Below are 19645 nucleotides of genomic sequence, written 5' to 3' on the forward strand. Positions count from 1 at the left end.
TGTTAAATTATGGACTACAAATGCATACCTTGCAAGAGTCCAAGAGGTTAAACAGGTTATTACTAAAAAAACAACAACACCAAAAACAAAAAACAGCCATGATGCAACATTTTTACCTGTGATTTGCTGTTTCCAAGTTTCTTGGGAAAGAGGCATACTTAGGAGTACTTTACCTCTTGCTTCTTCAGGTTTTATTTAGGTTGGAAGGCTGTTCTCAGTATTCTGTCTCTATTGGAAAAACTGGACCTGAAAACAAGGAGTCTCACTTGGAAAAAAACATTATTGTAAACATTGACGTACCTTCATCAATCTACAAATGTCTTCATTCATCTTTAAACTGAGAGAACGGGGAAAAATACTGATTCTAACCAGTTGTGGGGGTCCCTCTTTTTATTATCCTGGGGCATGACCATGAGTAAGTTCCCTCTTGGGCCTCTTGTTCCTGAGGAAGCCGTTCAACTACCTCGTAGTTAACTTTTTACAGGTGTGCAGTGGACAGTGTCATCTCAAAGTACATCACAGCGTGGTACGTGCGCTGCTCCAGAGACTCATTAAATTCACTCTCCTCAATAATGGGGCCCACCTCACTAAGAATGGGGGGAAGAGAGTAGGAAGGACCTTTAAAGCATCATCTTGGCCATCACCACTTCCTGCAACCTCCTTTTGGAAGAAAGCGCAACACAGCATGAGGCAAGACAAGTATACATTGTCTGTAATCTTTTATCTTACTGAAATTCTACCTAATGAAGGGATTGTATAAATAATTTTAAGCATAACAAGATATTTTTTGTAATGATCAAACCTTGCATATAGCATTTATGATTTTTTTTATTGTCACCTTATAAATATTTTAAAATAAATGTATTACACATTTATATAGTTTTGAATAAATATCAATTTGAATGTTTTACCCAAATACCTCAGTGAGAATAATATATGTTCAAATGTACTAATGTTTTAATCGGTGCACCTAAGCGCGTCTTGTGTCCGCGGCTCCAATTAAACTACATTTCCCACAAAACATTGGCTGAAGCGTTTTTAACGTCATGTCTATCAGCCAATCATTTTCCCTTGCACGCGGAACTTTCCCTAAAGATGGGAATGCAGTACCTTGTCAAAGTCCACTGAGAAAAGGTAACTTTACCTCCATATAAAAGTTTCATTCATTTTAATGTGATGCATTCTGTCTTTTCGGTAAGCACTACCTTTTGTCCACAGGCTAAGAAACATTTGGTACACGATCGTGATGAGTGTGCGTGAAAAAAATAACTATCCATGTGCAAGGAACCGCGTTCTTTTCGTTTGTGATACACCCGTTTGGTCCACAACAAATGAGATCGCACAGCTCCAATTTGAATTATTTAATTATTATTTTGGCAATCATTTAGTTTTTTAATTTGCATGCTTCTAAAACGTGCCTGCCTTTGATTTTGAAGGTAATATGAGGGTGAAAAGTGTCCATGTTTGTGTTCATTCAAGCCTATATTCAGGGGTTTCCTGATATTTTCCACACATGAGACCAAAACAGAGAAGCACACATTGATTTTCAACTAGAAAGTGATGTTTTACAGATTTGATTATACTGGAATAATATAAACAGTCCCTTAATTGGAACAGCAAACGGATCCCAACCCAAAATCCACAACCTTAGTCGGACAAATCTTCAAAGATAATATTTGATCAGTCACATCTTGCTTCTTTCCCAGAGGGTCTCCTGTCGGCCAAAAACTGAAGCAACAGCTTAAGAGTGCTTTATGTATATTTTGGGGGAATTCAGGAGTTCTCTGAATTCAGTTAGTAGGTTAACATGGGCAATGTGCTGTATATTTTATATAAATCATGCATGGCTTTGCCTTCACCACAATTGCATATAGGTGCTTGGTACATTGCTATTTCCTGAAGGAAGAATCAGATTCAGAATGTTGGACTGACTACCACTCTCCATTCTTAGTCTGCATCCTTAAGACATTCCATTGCATACGCTTTTGTCACATAATGCTTATCAGCTATGAAGTCAGGTGTTGCGATGGTGATGACATAAATATTGTGACATCACAAAGGTTTGGAAGTCAAATTCAAAAGGATTGTTGCTGCCTTCGGCTGGTGCTTTGGCATGACCGATGGAATGCATACTTTTGTTTTGTTCCCCCGAGTCTATCCCCGAACAACCATGCATCATGTTTTCACGCCTGATGCGATTAGCTTTCGATACTTATGGCCTAGCTCGCCAAAAGATATTCAGCATGTTTTGCGTGGCAGAGAAGGAGTTTTTGCAAAAAGAAGTGATGGAACTGCAAGCGCAGCTCCAATGTCTGGAGAAACGGGTTACATCTCAAGGGCCCGCCGTGGTGGAACTCTCTGCCAAACTACGGCTAGAAATAGATGAGTACAAGACCTTGTGGCAACAGGTGGAGTATTTGACAGACCAGGTGGAAGTGGAGAAGTCGAGGAAAAGGAACGAGAGTGATCTTCTTCAAAGGGTGCGGGACATGTGTTTGGAAGACGAACACGAAAAGATGAGGCTTCTTCAAGAATTGGCTTTCGAAGGAAACCACACAGACACTGAAGGTCAATCGAGCCCATTCCTGATCAAACAAGCCGAGAGTGACGAGGAGGAGCAAAGGTGGAACGAAGTCTTTGTGGAATTGATGGAAGCAGAAAGTCAGTTGTCTTATCAGAAGGGTCTAGAGGAAGTTCTGGCCTTGAAAACCCAGGAACTCTGCAAGGAGGAGGCCCAAAATGACCTCATCCAGTGGGTCATTGAGAAGGAAATGGCGTTTGCAGCTGAATACCAGACAGATCTGCAGAAGATCGGCAATGACAAAAATGAAAACAGTTCACATAGTTGAATAAACACTTCAATTAAGCTACAGATGACTAACTTTTTGCTTGGTCCAAATCAGTTTAATTTGTAATTACTTTTGTATTTGTTCATGATGAATGCACAATCTCCACCTCCATAGTTTCCTGCCATTTCTGTTCAGTCAAGAGTTGGAATCTTCTCTCTGGTCCTTTGGGTTCTTTTAATTTGTTAGCCCCTAACTCTTTTCACATTCCAAAAGCATGCTTGTACTAGGTAGGATAGCAAATCACCATCTCAATGATATTACCATATCGCTTCTTTGGACAATGATATATCTAAAAGATGACTGTGTTAATGAATGTTTTGCTTTGCATTTCGATTGATTTGATTGGATCATTGCTTAACCAATCATTTTGTCATTACACAATACTAGGGCCATGGAAGAATAAATTGATAACAGATGTTTCCTCAGATAGATGACATTATTACTGTGAAAACCATTTAACGTGGAATATAAACTTATGAGTTTACTTCATTGCATTACCTTTGTAGAGAAGCTTCTCAGTATTACAACAGACAGTTCTGCATCTCTGTAAACTATCTAATGTTAAGAAAGCAAAACTGATTTTGATCCTGTACCTATTTACAGCACTTGTATTGCATCCTCTGAGACTGGACCCAATTACATGCATATTTGCTCCATAAAAAGTGAATTATAATGTGAGTCAGTTCATGTTGAGTACATTTCTTTATTTTTAATAGTGTGATCTTACTGTTTTACAATGTGCAACCTTCAACAAAACATGATTAAACTTTGATTAAAACAATGTGAATTCTTACTGGCTCACTTCCCAGTTCTTTGACAATAGTCCATGACTTTCCTGTGTAATCATGACATTTATGTCATTTCTCTCTAAGGATCTATCTCTAAGGATGTCTCAATCAGCGGTCCAAGTCCAGCCAACAGAAATGCAGTTGTGGCTGGACAAAGTTGAAGCTTGGGGCCGAGCCGAAATTGCAGACATTCAGAAAGATGCGTCCTCTCATCTGACCACACTGAAAGATTTCCTCCGAAGACTCCTTATACACATCAATTGCATGGTAAGCAGAAAGTACGGTGCTTTGACAGATATTGATTGTTGGTTCATACAGGCATGCCTCTCTGACACGTTCGGCCATCTGAGATGAATTATCAATTGATTCAGCAGCCAAATGGCCATCAGAGTAATAAGTTACGCTCGTACACAGTCCACACAGACTCACGCACACTCTCGGTCTATGTCCAAGCCAGCTCGGTACAGTAAGCCCAGCGTTTGTAGGCCGACAGAGGCTTCTCTGTGCGCTGCAGTGGTCCCCTATGTCTGGCTGGCAGCACTGCAATGTTGAGTTTGTCAGGTAATCGCCGCACAGGGACCCACAGTGCTAACCTAATGTATCCCCAAATCAGCTGCAGCAGCCTTGGGCAAGAAGGGTGGGGGACACGGCACAGACATTTTTTCCTGCTGCTCTCACTAAAATTCTTTCTCACGAATTTCCTTGAACTATTTTCTTGTCGGTCTTCTACACTCACTGCCTGTAACTATTTTAAAGTTGGTAAAGTTGCTAGTAAGTTAACCAAAAGAGGTTAAGAGCCATCTACTGATGAGCACTATTTTATTACATCGTTTTACCTTGAATTAGGGTTTTATTTATTTTGTCGAATTTAATTTACTCGTTATCATATTAATATTCCCAATTAGATTTCCGTAAGCGCATTTCGGTCTTTTTTAAAGTTGAATGAACTTAACCCATTTTAACCCATCAATCAAATAAAGTTGTTTTTAATATAGATGTGGGCATCAAAAAAGCCAGTTTATCAATGAATTAAAAATCTAATCAATAAATCATTTATTAAATTGTGAAATGCAGAATTTTCATAGCTACTGCATAGACAGACATCTTTTCACTCGTTTGTTTGCATGATTCCAGGCATATGTCATGGTGAGGTGTGTAAAATGAAGAACTGGATAAGAAAGATCAAAAAAGAGAGAGAAAGCTGCTATAGTTTAATTGGACTAAAATCCTTTTTACAGGCACCACAGTCATAAAAGACCAGCTGAGGATAGCCTGCTTCTTGGCAGCACTTCGCATCCGTTGATGACTTAACTACTTTCTTGTGGCTAGTGACCAAAAAGTGAAGTGTGGAATAAGAGGAGTTGCTCTGAAAAGAAGTTGGGTGTTTCTCATTTTCTTGTTGATCTCCTCATGGTTCCCGTTACATTGATTCCATTAACAATTCAAAACCCCAGCAGTCCCTATATAAAAGTTCAAACAGCTTGTGTAATCTCACTACACACTTTATTCATGTGCTCACCATAGTAACTCTGTCATTTATTGTCTGGACTGGTCCGACTGTGCAAGTGTTTCCGCTTAGATTTCTTTGTCTCAAATTAGCAAGATCCTCTACAAACTTTATCCTGGTCTTACAGCAATTAATTACTGTCTGTTTCTAATCAAAGTACAAAGAGCAAACATTTTAGCCTCAAATAACATTGTGAACAGGGCCTCAGTTAGGCAGTGGATTTCAGATGTGTATTTTTTGTGATCCGCCTCCAAGTGGGGAGATCTGCAGATTTCCAGAAGGCATCTTAATCTGATGCCCAAGCCACTTCATCTTGCTGCTCCCAATGTGGGGCAGAAAACTCATTCTGTCTTGTTCTTCCAACCTTGGCAAAAGCCAAAGGCAAATCTTGTGAAAATTCTGCTCCCAATTAATTGTGATTTTACATAACTAAATGTGTCAAAATAGCAGTACTGTCTTGTAATTAAGACCTTGGGCCTGTAGCAGATTTAGATTCCAGACCATTTGCTTTTAGGAAAGAAAAACAAATGATATTTTGGGTGAATTTTGTTAAGACCAAGTTTTGATTTTCGTACAGAGTACAGTTATCTTTATGATTATCCTAGCCTTTGACACTGGAGACCTTAAATAGAGTAACTTGAACATGGTCCCTTCAACCAATAGAAGCCATCACAAAGGCAGCTGTGTGTAATTGCATGTGAGCTTGCTCTTTCAACACTTTTGTGGCCAAATTGAGTTTTCCTCTGCTTGAGCAACAGCACATTGCCTCAATTAAACTTGCTTATGTCCCACTGAGCTGTGTGGACTTTTTCCTCCAACAAAGCTACGCTGTTGAATTTAATTACCTCACAGTTCAAACATGATACAGTCTTGATATGCCTTAATTAGGTAATACAGTACACAGGCTTCTCTGCATTTAGGATATATACGTATGTTTCTTATATGTAACTATTTGGTTTTGGTGTTTTGTTGTCTTTTATTGCTGGGGGATGTCAGATTAATTGGTTCTAAATCCTGAAATGTAGTAATTTCAAAACCTCCCGCATACTTTAACTGGCTGTCTTTTGAAATAGGGCACATGGTGGTTTCTAAGCTGCACAGACAAGCACATACAGAAAGTAAAGCACCATGGACATGTGCCAGGCTCTGTACATTCTTTAACTATGGCCGCTATGGCAAGAACCACAACATGAAAATTTCTTGGAAAGCGGTGAGCTTCTGGCTAGTTTTCCTTTTTTGCCGTAATCTTGCTGAGATGGCGGGAATTTGAGAACTGTTGACGTCGTACAAATTTCAGTGGTAAAAAAAAACTTCATGAAGAGAATTGTACTGGATTGGTTACTGTTCATAGGCTCACTTAAGTGTCTGTTCTTGTTAATGATAACTATTTTTTTTTATTAAAGTTGGAGTAATAATGTTGATGCTAGAGTTAGTTTGCGAAAGTGGGAACTCAATTTGTCTTTTCATTCATTGTTTTTTCCCTATACTTTCTTCACACTTCACACAAAAACCTGCAGAGATATTTATAGAATAAAAACACACGTAATGTTTTTGTAGGCATAAATGGATGGTAGCAAAAATATATTAAAATGTCCTTGATCTTATTATGTGATTGGAAAATGGGGCTGGTCAGTGAAATTCTAAACACTATAAGGTTTTCTTTTGTATGTTTCAAGAGTTCGACAACAGAAATTATGAAGAAGATGCCTTGTCTGGGCCAAATTCTGGGTCGCTTGTGCTGGATCCCTGTTGTGACTGCTGATGGTAAGTAAGAGTAACACAGACACCTTGAAAACTTCCATGTTCTAGTAAATTAGCACACATCATATATATGGTTCTTCCTTTCTTATTTTTTCAAGATACAAGCAGATCATTAGTATTCCAGTGTCTTTGGAAGCTGTACTCTGAGAACCCAGCCAATGCTTTGGAAAGAAAGGCTAACCATTGGATACAGGTATGGATTCTATTACTATACTTTCTTCCAATTAGCTACAGTTAACTTGAACTCAAACCGCAATCTATGGCTGTTAGTCATTTTAACTACTAATTTGAGAAGTGACAAATGCAGTGATCCATGTAGAAATCCATTTGAATTTTCCTATATACACCTAGTTTTTCTTTTAATGTCTGTCAGTTTGTACTTGATTTCCCCCAAAACACATGGACATTCTATGTCTCTTTACTTCAGATGGGTAGAGCTATAATGCCAATTTCTGATATTTTAATCAGGAAAACAAGACTTCCAAAGAAAATATAAATGGGCTCTCCTCAACATAGAGCACTGCCATTGGTTTGGCTTGTGGATAATACAACTTTGTTCAAGTTTTAATGAAACGGTTTCGAATACTACCCCTTTTAATGACCAAGATGGTTTTGCGTATCCACTGTGTTTTGGTTGGACTTTGGTCTGTATCGTCTCCTCTCCTCCTTGAAAATTGCGTGTGTCAACATATTTTACCCTCTCATTTTGTCTGTCTTCATTGTGTGCATGTCATCACCACATCTGAGCTCTTTGGCTCCGTTTGAAGCTGACTGTGTCCTGCCCTTGTAGGAGGACCACACAGTGACGGCTGTAGCATGCCAGGGTCTTTGAGGAAATGATAAATAAGTGTGAGAGTGTTATATTAGAGGGCTGCTGATTGCTTCTTCTTTCAAGGGGTTTCTTAGTGACTCAAGCGGTGTGAACCACAGACGGTCCCTGGAGCCTCTGCGGTTGCTTTCCAGTGTTAAAACATAGCTCTGACTCTGAGCTCACACTGACTGTAATTTTTTGTGTTTTTTGGAAATCATTTGGTTTACGTCAACCATCCACTGCTATTGCAACATGTCACTTTTTATTAAATGCTATTCAAAGTGTGTTTCTTCTAAGATCTTCTTGATGTATGATCAAATAATATACCATCTTTATCCAGAGATGCATTTAAAGTAAGAAGTAATGCCCAAAGTTATACAGTTTGAATTCTACAGTTGTATGCAGTTATTCTTTACTTACGAATGCTTCAAACCTCCATTATGGATATGATTTTATGAATGACATCAGCATACCCAGCAACTGTGTGATGGCCGCTTCATGCGTCACCGCCTACTTTCCATTACCGTGGTGTCCTTAGCTTATAAGTGTGTCATCTTAGTTTTTTTTTAGTTAGAAGCTTGATTTGTATGTTTATTTTAACTCAAAATTCACATATTCGACCACCTGTGTGATGTTTAAAAAAGTTTTGCTCGCGTATATTTTAACCAATTTAAATAAATGGTACGAATACTGAAAAAAAACTAAGGCAACATTCAGAATAGATTGTTGAATTTTGGAATTGGTCTGAATCTGTCTATATATGCATCTCTCATTGGGCAATTCAGCTTTGGCCTAGTAAATGCCATCTGTTTTTTTTTTTTTTTTCCATTTTCTTTTATGCATGCCTGGTTTTAATGGCATAATTGCTGTGGTGTCTCCAAAAGCCAGTGCGGTTGCTGTTTTTCTGGGAACAAAAGACGAATTTTGTCTCAACATTTGCCTCCAAAAGTTAGTTTGGCTTTCATCGTTGGTGGACACGCCCTTTTCTTCTTTTTGGAAACTGACAATTTCTGTGTACTCAAGTTGGTCGTCGTTGGTTCTAACCATGGTTCCTTTGCTCTTCTCACTCTGTCAATCCCACTTTTCCTCCAAAATGAATTGGATTGCTTTTGTGTGGACTCTTGGGATGCTCACATGGTAGTGATTGGGGTTTGCTTTGTGAAGCGATGTGGAGGGTATAACCACACATTTTCGCCGAGAGCATGGCGATGACTCGCCACGCGGCATTCCAACTATTTGACTCGTCTCATTTTCACCTCCCGCGATTGCCTTTTGTCTTTAAAAACATGCATAAAGTTCTTTTTTTTTTGTGGTGGGCTTGTTACTGCGGTCCATTGAATTCATAAAATATTTCAGCAAAATGTGAGGCCATTGTCAAAAAGCCTTTACTAAACAAGCCAATTTAGTGTGGTGAATCACAAATGGTTACATCAGGGGAGCTGAACCTCTTCAAACCTAACCTAAAATATTTTTTGAAACATCTCACCACAGAATACTGTAACCTATCCAGCTTACTTTTATTTTTCCCTCTTTAGTGTAATGTATCATTTTATGAGAAACTATCATTTTAAAATTTCCTGTGACGAAAAGTCCAAATGCTGTTTCGACAAGATATCTAGCTCAGCTGTTGAATATTTCCTCTCCTTAACCCTTCATCATCATCACCATCGTCAGCCATTTTCATAGTCAAGAACCATTTGCATTTATTGGTGTCCACTTATGATATGGACATTATTTATAAAAATGTGCCCTGACAATTGTTTCTTTTGCAGAAACTTTTGTGTCAACTTGCCACAGAAGACGTAGAATCTCCATCTGATGTTTTACTCAAACATTTAAATGTGTCCCCACCACAGTACCATCTGCAAGTCCTTAGCAAGGTACTGGACCTTTCAGGATCGTGACCTATTAAAACCCTATATGAATCATTCAATAAAAAAAATCATGTGGTTTGTAATGCACAGGTGGTGGCCCGGTTGCAAGAAAACATTGAGGAAAACTGCATTTCGTTGGGTGATAGGAATGAAAGGTAAGGGAAAAGAGCTTCTTCTGCTAATCCGCAAAATAACAGGAAAAAATGTGTGACGTTATTTTTTTGCCAGCATGATGTTGTACCTACGCTTATTGTCTGTTTCTGCAGGTGTTCATGTGATAGGATTGTGGCTACAAGTGAGGCGTGCACTCCTCTAATTACCTGCCGTGTGGTTGCTCCTCTCATTGGAGCCTTGCTGAAGCGGCCATTCACCTGTACACAAGCAAGTCTCAATCATGACTTCCTGAATGCTCTTAGTGCTGGCTATAGCAGGTATTCCCTTTAACAGATCTAATATGAACAATTGACTTTTTTTCTTTAACACATTTCTTTATATTATTTGTTGTTAGTCATTTGATGATTTGAACTTTTTACGTTATGATTCTCATAGGACTTTTTGTATATTCTTGTAAAAGTACTGCATGTTTGAGTTGATGAGTGTTTGAGACTAGAAGTTCAAATTTCTTTATCTACTGCATAGTATGAACTTGGATTATTTTATCAGATCCAAAATGTGTATTGTACTAAATTCACAGCTCAATTCTCCTATAATAATAATAACTAAAGTGTGCCTCTGTTTTTAGGCTCTTAATATTTCCAATGCATTTTCGTATTTTGAGTAGTGGATAACACATTCATAGTTATTTAATCAGTACTGGGCCTCAGCCTCTTATTTGTCCCTGAATCAGACATTTCCACTTATCGTAGTTCAAGTTCTTTTGGCAACAATGCTTGGCACATGTTGCCTTTCATTTTCCTCCTATTCTTCAAGGAGCAATCAATGTTAAGTATGTTGTCTATATCAGGACACAAATCAAAGGCTCTCATTTCTTAGTTCCACTCTGTGATTGCATTGTTTTTAAAAGTATCCATAGCTGAACCTCAACATCTGGATCGCAGATGCTTTCCCTTGCAATTTCAAACAATGTCATGTGACATAATAGATATGACTTGATTTTTCACAGCGGTTGCTTGTCACTGGAGGATCACACAGTTGTTGCCCTTTGGTATCACTGTCTGCCCAGCCTGGAGGAGGCGGTGCTCAGCATGCTGGAGTCGACTGTCCTCTCTGACATGCCGCTGTCACCGCTGCAGCTCGAGCGGCAACTTTTTCAGTCATTATTGGTGGGTTTTCTATATTTTGATTCTACTAAGAACTTCCCAATTTAATTTGCTTTTTGAAAATTGATTTTGCCTTTTATCCCGATATTCTGTAGCACAATTTTTATAGCGAAAAATCCATGAAACGACTTTTACACGTGTTTGTTTTAGTTTTGAAAAAAAAAATGAAATTAATTGACACTTTCCTTTGCCGTTGTTGGATTTGCCCAGCATGTGCCCCACGTCATTTGGCCTGCTTCAAACTGCATCTCACATCATTTGGCATACACCACACAGTCTTTATTGTGCGCGCTAAATCGTTCGAGTCCCCACACCCCTCCTTCTCGTTTAACAGAGCGGAAGATCGAGCTGGGTTTATAGTGTGGAAAAGTCATTGATCATAAGATTTTGCATCAATTAATGTAAAGTGTTACCATATCCTTTTGAAAATAGCATCACATTTCTATCTGTACATTCTGCTGCATATCTGCATATCTGTACATTCTTCTACATGACTGCTAAACACACTGCTAAAGGGATCACTGAAAGAAGAGCTAAAAAAAAAAAACAAGACAAAAGAAAATATAGTTGAGTATAGCGTTATGAAATATTTTTTATCAACATTTCTTCACAATGTAAAAACAATAGAACCACGCTGATTGCCACAAATAGTGACGATTGTCGTAAAATTGCAAGCCAAACCACTAAAACTATTTAATAATCACTGCTCAAGTGCAAATGGATCGATTCCCCCAAAAAGTTCAAAAACAAGCACACATCACGGAATCCGATTGATCCATGACCAAGAATTTGTGGCACTTTTTGTGAACATGTGCTTTAGATGTGTCAAACTGTTTATGGAAGAATTCTGTTACGTATTTATAGTGTATATCATAAAGTTATGGCTACAAAATTGTTATGTCACAAAATTGTAATTATCCGTGGTATCCTTTTTGTCTTAGCATGTAAGATTTTCTGAGGTATTCAGATAAAATCACAACCTTTTCTGGTTAAATATAATCTATTTAAACTTTATTTTTGTGGTATTTGGACTAAACGGACCTTGCTCAGTTTTTCATCAGTAGTGTCATTGCTGTTTTCCAAGTGATGGTCCACTTCAGCCATATTCTGCTGAAAAAAATTAACTTTCAGATTCTTTTCGCTGTGAAATAAGATAGATGATCAACATTGTACTGAGAAGTACTGTATATCCGCTTGTTGATTGTACTTTCTGCCATCGTGTGTTCACACGAGTTACTAATCAGCCAGGCCAGATGGAAGGAAGTTATACACTTTTCTTTATATAAGGCAGAGAAATTACTATCCTTTATTTGGATCTCTCTGTGATTTGTTTATACTTCCGTCAATCTCCGATTTACCTCTTGGTTTTATCACCTTGACACCCTTATACACAAACACGCACATCTTTAGAGGACATTCTATGTTTATGATTTTACATCTGGCATTGGGTGCTTGCCATTACAAGGGTAGGACGCAAATGTTTAGCTTTCATTTTGTCTTTAGGCTGTCTGGGTGTCAGATGTGCACACACGTACAAAAAAAGTAGACTGACTGGTGTCTCTCGTCGCCTTCTTTTTAATAATTGGAGTCAAAATGAGAAACCTGACAAGCTGAGAGACGTTGTTTTAAGCCGTGCCGTCACCTCTATAATCTATTCTGACTCGAGTCCAAAAACAATAAACGTTTGCTCCGTCGTTTCCGACCACCGGAGCAAAGGAAACACAAAACAGGATGTTTGTTGCGTGCCGTAATTGAGCCTCTTGTAAGTGTTAGGGATAAAGGAAATTGAGGATGATGCTAAAAAGTGCATCCATCTGCTTTAGATAGCAGAAGCCATGGCACTGTGTGCGCACTGTCATGCAAAGGAATCTGCAAATATAACATTGGCCAATTAATATTTGTTATAATACATTTCTGCAGCCTATCCTCCAATTTACATCGATTTTTTTTTCCCTGCAAAGGTCATCTTTTTACCCCCCAAAAAGTTGAGATGGTGTATTGGCCACAGGATTCCACCCGTACTTTTTATCTGAATATTTTATCCGGCTTTGGCTATCTAACAAGAGCACATTGGACGTTGGTGACACACAATTTGTTTTTTCAAGAGATTAGAATAGAAATATGTGACTTGGGTACATGTCTGTTTATGTAGGTGTCATTGCTTTTCATATTTTGGGAAATTAGAACTTTTTTGAAGTGGAATTCAACCCCATTTCCTTTTGAATTTAAAATAACATCTGGCGTAAATTAGGGATTATAAATTAATTTGTCAAATATTATGACTGTCGTTTTTGGATTATGACACACTTAGAATATGTAGTTTTACTGTCTCATATACATACAATTTGACTATACCCCTTCCTTCACTAATTTGTCATACATTTGCTACCTTTCACCCTTACTGTACCTTTTTTAATTAATATGACAAATTGATCATCAATAATTAGACTTGGTTGTAATTAAATGATTTTCAGTACGGATGTTAATACTTTTATGTATTGAAAGCTTTTTCCTTCTACTTATTGATTATTGCTGCTATGGGCATCGAGTATAAGACCGGAATTGTATTTTTGAGCATTTTTTAGAAAGCACACGACATTCATTTTGGCTCACTCAAAGCTGACTCGAAACAACTTGAGATGAGATGCAATACCAATTTTGCAGCAGTTGATAACAAGCACAATGTACTTTATTCAGTGTCTCTGAGAGTGTATGGTAAATGTGTTGTTTAGTCATAAAACTGTCTAAACTCCAAATCAAATATGGAGACACATAAACATGGAGGGGAGAGAGAGAGCGAGGGAGGACAGACAGTCGCAATGCAGCTGTTAAGAGTTTGTGCTGGGGCGTTTTTAGAATGTGTTAAATCTAAAACACATGAAGAGCTCACGATAAGTGGGGATATGAGGAAATGGATTAAATTTGACCTTTTCTAAAAGTTGGTGAGGAGGGACACCTTGTGGTGTGTGCATGGTCACAGTTTGTGTTTTCTGTCTGTGTTCCAGCCCAAGGCTTGCGCTCAACACTGCTCTATCTTCTTGCTGGTCAATGACATCTTCAGGTGAGTCAGACTGTTTATGCCAGTTGTCTTTTTAAACTGGTGCATGGGGTAATGAGTTATCTGACCAGTTTGATTAACCAAAACTCTAAATTATTGTATTCTTTTTATTAAATTCATTAGTTTAAAAATAAAGGGGTACCTCTGCTTACAAATGTAATTTGTTCCAGAAGTGGTTTAATAACTTGAATTTTTTGTAAGGAGAGACACATTTTACCTTGAAAAGCCTGAATCCGTTTCAATGCTACCAACTATACTAAACCTTTTAAAAATGATGAATATATACATATATACATGGGCTCAGATGAGATGAGAATATATACCAATTTTGTATGCGAGAAACACACAGAAAAGATAAAATGATAAAATGAAAATCGTTAAAATGAATAACAATCCCATGCAAAACATTTTCTGTTTTTGTTGATGGACGAGTGCGTAGGTGAGAACTGACAAATGATATGAAGATCACTCTTGCTCTTGGGCGGTTTTAGTCAAGGTGATGCTTTTGCTGTTATTCATGTTGTTGTTTTTCAGCCGTTGTGTGTGTGTGTTCACAGGGCCATACTCAAGAAACAAGGTCAGCCGCGCCTTTGGGATCTCATCCAAAGCTTTACCAGCTGCTTCTACAGGGAACTGACTCTGCTACAGACACAGGCACAGTGAATCTTGTTACTTATTTTATTTCATTTTTTTGTTTTTGAATGACATCAGTGCATTAACAATTTAACCCCGACACCCCATCTTGCAATAGAGTCTTTCCATCTTGTAAAATTTAACGTTTCTCCTACGTAATCATAGGACTGACAAATTGCAATTTAAAAAAAAAAAAATAGATAAAACATTTAAAAAAATAAATAGATAAATAAAAAAAATATATAAAAATATAAAGTTAATATAAATGAGGTTATTTTGTTCACAAGTGTAGAATATCATTAAAACAGACTGAGAATATTTGCTAGTATTTGGAGGAACATTAGATGGCAGTGGCAGCCTTCTTAACTGGTGTGCTGATGACTGAGGCCCCACTGCATGAAATGCCATCGCATTACACGCCACATTACACACTCGGCAACCGTGGTGTCAGCGCTCCGCAACCTGACCGTCGCAGCCACATTTGTCATTGGCAGTGCTCCTCACTCATTCACACTTCTTTTGTCACTTCAGATGCCTTTGAAGGCCTTCTTCCCTCACTCCCCTCCAAATCTGCTGCTTCCGCTCCTGAGTCAGCCTCCAGGTCAGTAAATGTGTCACTGGACAATGAATGCACAATGCCTCGTATTATTCCAACGAGATCCGGCTTCCTGCTGCCCACTGAATGAACACTTGTTTTCCCAATCAATACTATTTTAAAAACTGGTGATTGTACTCACATGATGTGCAGTTGTTGTCACCTACTAAAAGTATTCAGCTGTGGACTCATAGATACAACATTAGGCTCCTAGACAATGAATTCAAGAACTCCAGTAGGCATGGGCTATTTTACAGTCAAAATCATGTATTAAGATTTGAGGTATATTTTTGTGATCAAACCGAGCAAACGTGCGACCAGGCTATAATTTTTCAGATGGCAAACAGACATTCAAAAGAAAACTAAAGTTGATGGCTTTCAAGATGAACCAGTTGCACTAAACTGCAAAACTAAAGACCCCTAAATAAGAAGTATAGCGCCTTAAATGACTTGGCAATCCTTTGTTTCCTAAAATAGGTTTGTATTATATTAATATATAATGCAAGACACCCTTTAAAAATGTGCTCCATCTCGAAGTACTACAATAAATACGGACAAATTAAAAAAATGTAACATCACTTGCAGGAAGAAGACTTATTTGCTACAAAAATCAAATTATTATATCAATACAGCTTTACTGGGACTTCCTTCTCTCTGCTTTTTATACAATGTTTCCGTTGTTGCATCTTTGCCAACTGCTAGTAGCAGGGCTATGGAAAATTTAATATTTCTACCAAATAGAATGTATTTATTATCCCGGCAAGAGCAGTTTTCCTTATTATTTATTTGATGTTCGACAGTGCCAAAATGACCCCAATTTTTCATCCAGAGTTATTTTCTTCTACATTCCTTGGTGCAATTAAAATTTTCAGTCTGCCATTTCAAATATTGACTCTGATAAGTTCAGCTAGAACTGTTAGTTTCATGTTAACACATTCACATATTGATACATTAAAATTTTCAGTCTGCCATTTCAAATATTGACTCTGATAAGTTCAGCTAGAACTGTTAGTTTCATGTTAACACATTCACATATTGATACATGAAGATAAAATTAAGTGTTTCGGTTCTTATGTTTTCCTTTCGGATCGTTTAAAAAGAGCAGTTAAAACCAGCAAAAAGAATCTGTCAAGTTAGAAGAAAAATGAAGGCAGTCAAGATTGAAAGATATAAGAGGTGTAAAAAGCTCACCAAGCCTAAAGCTGGCAACATTTTGGATGCTATTGGACCTTTGTAGCTCATAAAGATGATCATATTGCATATGTTTGTCACCAGCATTGGTGGTGTAAGGACACGTCTAATGGTGCTTATCAATGTGCGACAGCATGTGTACATACAGGAAAGTTTGACATGAATGGGGCTATTAAGGGAACGTTGGAGCAGAGCCAGAACTCTGAGTTAATGATTACTACTTATTTGTGTGTGTGTGTGTGTGCACGTGTTTGTGTGAGCGAGTGCGCTGAAGGGTAATTTTTCACAGCGGCTTGTATAGAAATGATAAGTGTGACAAGCTGAACTTTTCACTTTTTTATCCCGATTTAAACCTCACTAAAAAGTTGCTTTTGCATTGTTAAAACACGGCCTAAGGGTTCAACCAAGAAACTGCCGACTGAGTTGCACTCTAACCAGACACTTTATTAGGAACACCTTTTCTAGTATCAGTCAAACTCTTTCCATTTGCCAATGGCGACGATGTAGATCAGATCCATTTGAACTGATGCCTGCAAAGGAAAGTTAAAGTTTGTCGATTCCCAATGAAACTAGCGAGCAGTTTGTTTCTTTTTTACTGAAAGGAGCATGCAAAAATCCATAAAATTTTCCAATAGATATTCAGAATCTAAAGCCTTGACTGTGATTTGGATGTGCATATCACTATGATGCATAATAATCATAATAATGCATGTCCTATGCCTCATTATTCTTTATATTCTATTGTTTATGGTTGCTCTCCTCAAAACCTTGAATGTAAATATTAATAATACTAACAGTAATATTACTTTAAATGGGAAGGCGTAATGGTATCTGCTAAACATGAAAAATGAAAAGCAGTGAGCCAGCACCGAAAACAGTAAAGGCAGGATATTACCATAACTGGTTGCATTTCTATTCTAAATTACATATATAGTAACTCAAAGTGAGTTGTTATTATAAGGACAACATAGACTTGATACACTGTTTGTATTGGATGCCATTAAACTGCACTTAAAGAGTAGGAATTTTCCTAAACTGCGGTGTCGCCTTCTTTGTCGAGAACGCACTTTTTTAAATTGGGAACATTTTTGCCTGAGCACAGTTGACTACATTGCAGTATTTGCAGCTGCTAATTGAGTGGAAAAGTGCACATTTTAATGCCGTGTGTGTGTGTGTGTGTTCTTTGCAGAGGCGTCAAGGGAGGCACGCAGACGTCACCTGAACTGGCTCAGCGACTCATTACGGAGACTGACAGAGGAGGAAGAGGAAGCAGCTGGCAGTGATGGCTTAGACACGCGCACTTGCATGTACGTACGTCCACACACAGGCTCATACACTCACTATCTTGTCTGTCTGTCTGTCTGTCTTTCTTTTTCTCGCTCTGTCTGTCCATTCTAAAGTAATCTTTTCATTGAATCTAGCAGGAACGTTGGTGTAGTGTTTGAGGCTTGGTTCCTGCTGGTCCAGTGCTCCCACTGGGTGCAAGAGGTGCTTCAGGTGCTGGTCAGCACCGAGCCTTCTGAGTGTCACCCCCTGCTGTGGCTCCTCACGTTTTACTACCACCCCACTAATAGGGAGCACCAAAGGAATCAGAGACTGGTATGACCTTATTCAAAGTTCAATTGTGTATTAGAAGGGCTTTTAACCAAAACCCAGAAAATTGGACTTGCATTATTGTCTACGTCCATTCAGCGGATAAAGAAAACCAAAAATACAAAACGAATGGGCAATAGTCTAAAATGAAAATAATATTGTATTATTTAATAGTTTTACTTGTGGAAAATGTGGTAGTAATTAAGACCACACTCGCACTACCTATTTGAATAACTTCTAGTAGAATTTAAACAGTTTCACAATTTTGTAGTTTTGCACAAACACACAAATATTTAGACAACCAAGCCCTGTCCATTTATTTAACATAATTACATTACTGCAGTTTTACTTATCACTTTTTCCCAGTATCTCAAATGCAATGTCCAAAATATAAACTATTACATCGTAACATTTTATATTGATCAAAAACGTAGGATTCTAAAAACACGTAAAAATACATTAAACTAAATTTAATCAATAAATTAATATGCATGCCTTTTCACCTTGAAAACAAAATACTTGCCCAATGACCTTTTCTTCTGGTTGCAACAATGTAGAAATTGTATTCTTTAAGATCTAACTAGTATTTTATTCGACAGTAAATGGATACAATTGTACAAAAATCCATCCAAACACCCACTCACCTAAAAGAAACCCCCTACCCGCATATCCACGCCCACTTAGTGATGAATTTGGTTCTTTTCGCATCATGGTGGGTGTCTAGTGCAAAAACAGTCGCATTCAAAGTAAATAATAGATGACCCCTATCCAAGGGAAAGAGAATGATGAAGTATTGATTCTTCCTTTCACGCTGCCTTTCCCTGATGGAAGCGATGCGTCGTGTCCGTGGTGGTTTTGAGAGAATTAAGCACAGGTGACTTTCATTGTGTCCGCAGGTGTATGTCCAGCAAGTTTGGCAGCTCCTACGTCTCCTTTTTTCCCCTCGTCCTCCTCATCTCAATACCGAGGAAGCTCTTGGCAACGTGCTGGCCCTTGTTTCGCCCAGCGCTCGGGCGCCATCGCCGGCACCTTTACTGATCTTAAATCTGGCAATCAACTGTGCTGTTTTCTCCAATCAATGGCAGACTGACGCCGCACAGATCGTGCAAGAGGTGAGGACGTCGATTGGGTGCTTTCCGAAGGATATCTGAGACTGGTCGCCAGCCACAAGGCTTATAAGAGTAGCGACAAACGAGTATTCAAACTCGAATGCCTATCTGTTTCTGTACAACTAGCTCCCACCATACCAAACTGTTTAATTACTTTGAATCTAATTTTGTATACGTGTGTGGCAATAGGTGGTGACGGCGTCAGGTCTGGTCAGTGAAGCGTCTCGCATTCTGAGCTCGCTGGCACATCGGTTCGGCGAGGCCGGCGTGGATCTGTCGTCCAACGACCCCGACGCGGCCTCCGTTAAGATCCGTCGGCTTCGGGAATCTCTCGGCCCTGGACCGCGCTGATGTGGGCGACGACGCCACTCACACTGATGCAGGTAATGCACATACCACAGTGAGTACGGTGTCAGTTCAAGGTCTGCCTCATGAGGATGGGTAATGAAGGCCACACTTTGAGGTAATACGGTGGTCGGAATGAGACGCACGTCGCATCCAAGGACAGTAGCGTCTCTCGACGTGTGAACCTACCGTCAATGCCAAACTTTTGCTCGAGTACAAGATTGGGCAATACTTCACATTTCTACATGCAG

At 38.6% G+C, this 19645-nt stretch overlaps 2 protein-coding genes across 8 annotated transcripts in view; one reads left to right on the top strand and one right to left on the bottom strand.

The window, feature by feature from the left end:
* The first annotated feature begins 1065 nt into the window (after positions 1 to 1065).
* The window catches only part of LOC144195480 (Fanconi anemia group C protein-like), a 25959-nt gene continuing 7379 nt past the window's right edge, over positions 1066 to 19645 (top strand). For 2 of the 5 annotated variants that reach the window (XR_013326094.1, XM_077715160.1), the window contains exons 1-15: positions 1066 to 1134; positions 3722 to 3904; positions 6821 to 6908; positions 7004 to 7098; positions 9489 to 9596; positions 9681 to 9745; positions 9857 to 10021; positions 10714 to 10873; positions 13876 to 13931; positions 14486 to 14582; positions 15093 to 15162; positions 17537 to 17654; positions 17769 to 17946; positions 18837 to 19052; positions 19239 to 19432. Coding sequence is in view for 4 of the 5 variants with exons in the window: in XM_077715160.1 (XP_077571286.1) it covers positions 3737 to 3904; positions 6821 to 6908; positions 7004 to 7098; positions 9489 to 9596; positions 9681 to 9745; positions 9857 to 10021; positions 10714 to 10873; positions 13876 to 13931; positions 14486 to 14582; positions 15093 to 15162; positions 17537 to 17654; positions 17769 to 17946; positions 18837 to 19052; positions 19239 to 19400 (1746 nt within the window). In the remaining variant the exon portion in view is untranslated. Of the gene's footprint in view, positions 1135 to 3452; positions 3524 to 3721; positions 3905 to 6820; positions 6909 to 7003; positions 7099 to 9488; positions 9597 to 9680; positions 9746 to 9856; positions 10022 to 10713; positions 10874 to 13875; positions 13932 to 14485; positions 14583 to 15092; positions 15163 to 17536; positions 17655 to 17768; positions 17947 to 18836; positions 19053 to 19238 lie in introns of all 5 variants that reach the window. The other 3 variants (XM_077715159.1, XM_077715158.1, XM_077715162.1) reach the window with 3 other exon arrangements.
* LOC144195479 (aminopeptidase O-like) overlaps positions 18102 to 19645 on the bottom strand; it is a 68777-nt gene continuing 67233 nt past the window's right edge. For all 3 annotated transcript variants that reach the window (XR_013326093.1, XR_013326092.1, XM_077715157.1), the window contains one exon: positions 18102 to 19645. This exon is cut by the window's right edge and continues 686 nt beyond it. The gene's annotated coding sequence lies outside the window, so the exon portion shown is untranslated.

This window comes from Stigmatopora nigra, chromosome 4 (genome assembly GCF_051989575.1).
Source record: "Stigmatopora nigra isolate UIUO_SnigA chromosome 4, RoL_Snig_1.1, whole genome shotgun sequence".
Taxonomy (NCBI): Eukaryota; Metazoa; Chordata; class Actinopteri; order Syngnathiformes; family Syngnathidae; genus Stigmatopora; species Stigmatopora nigra.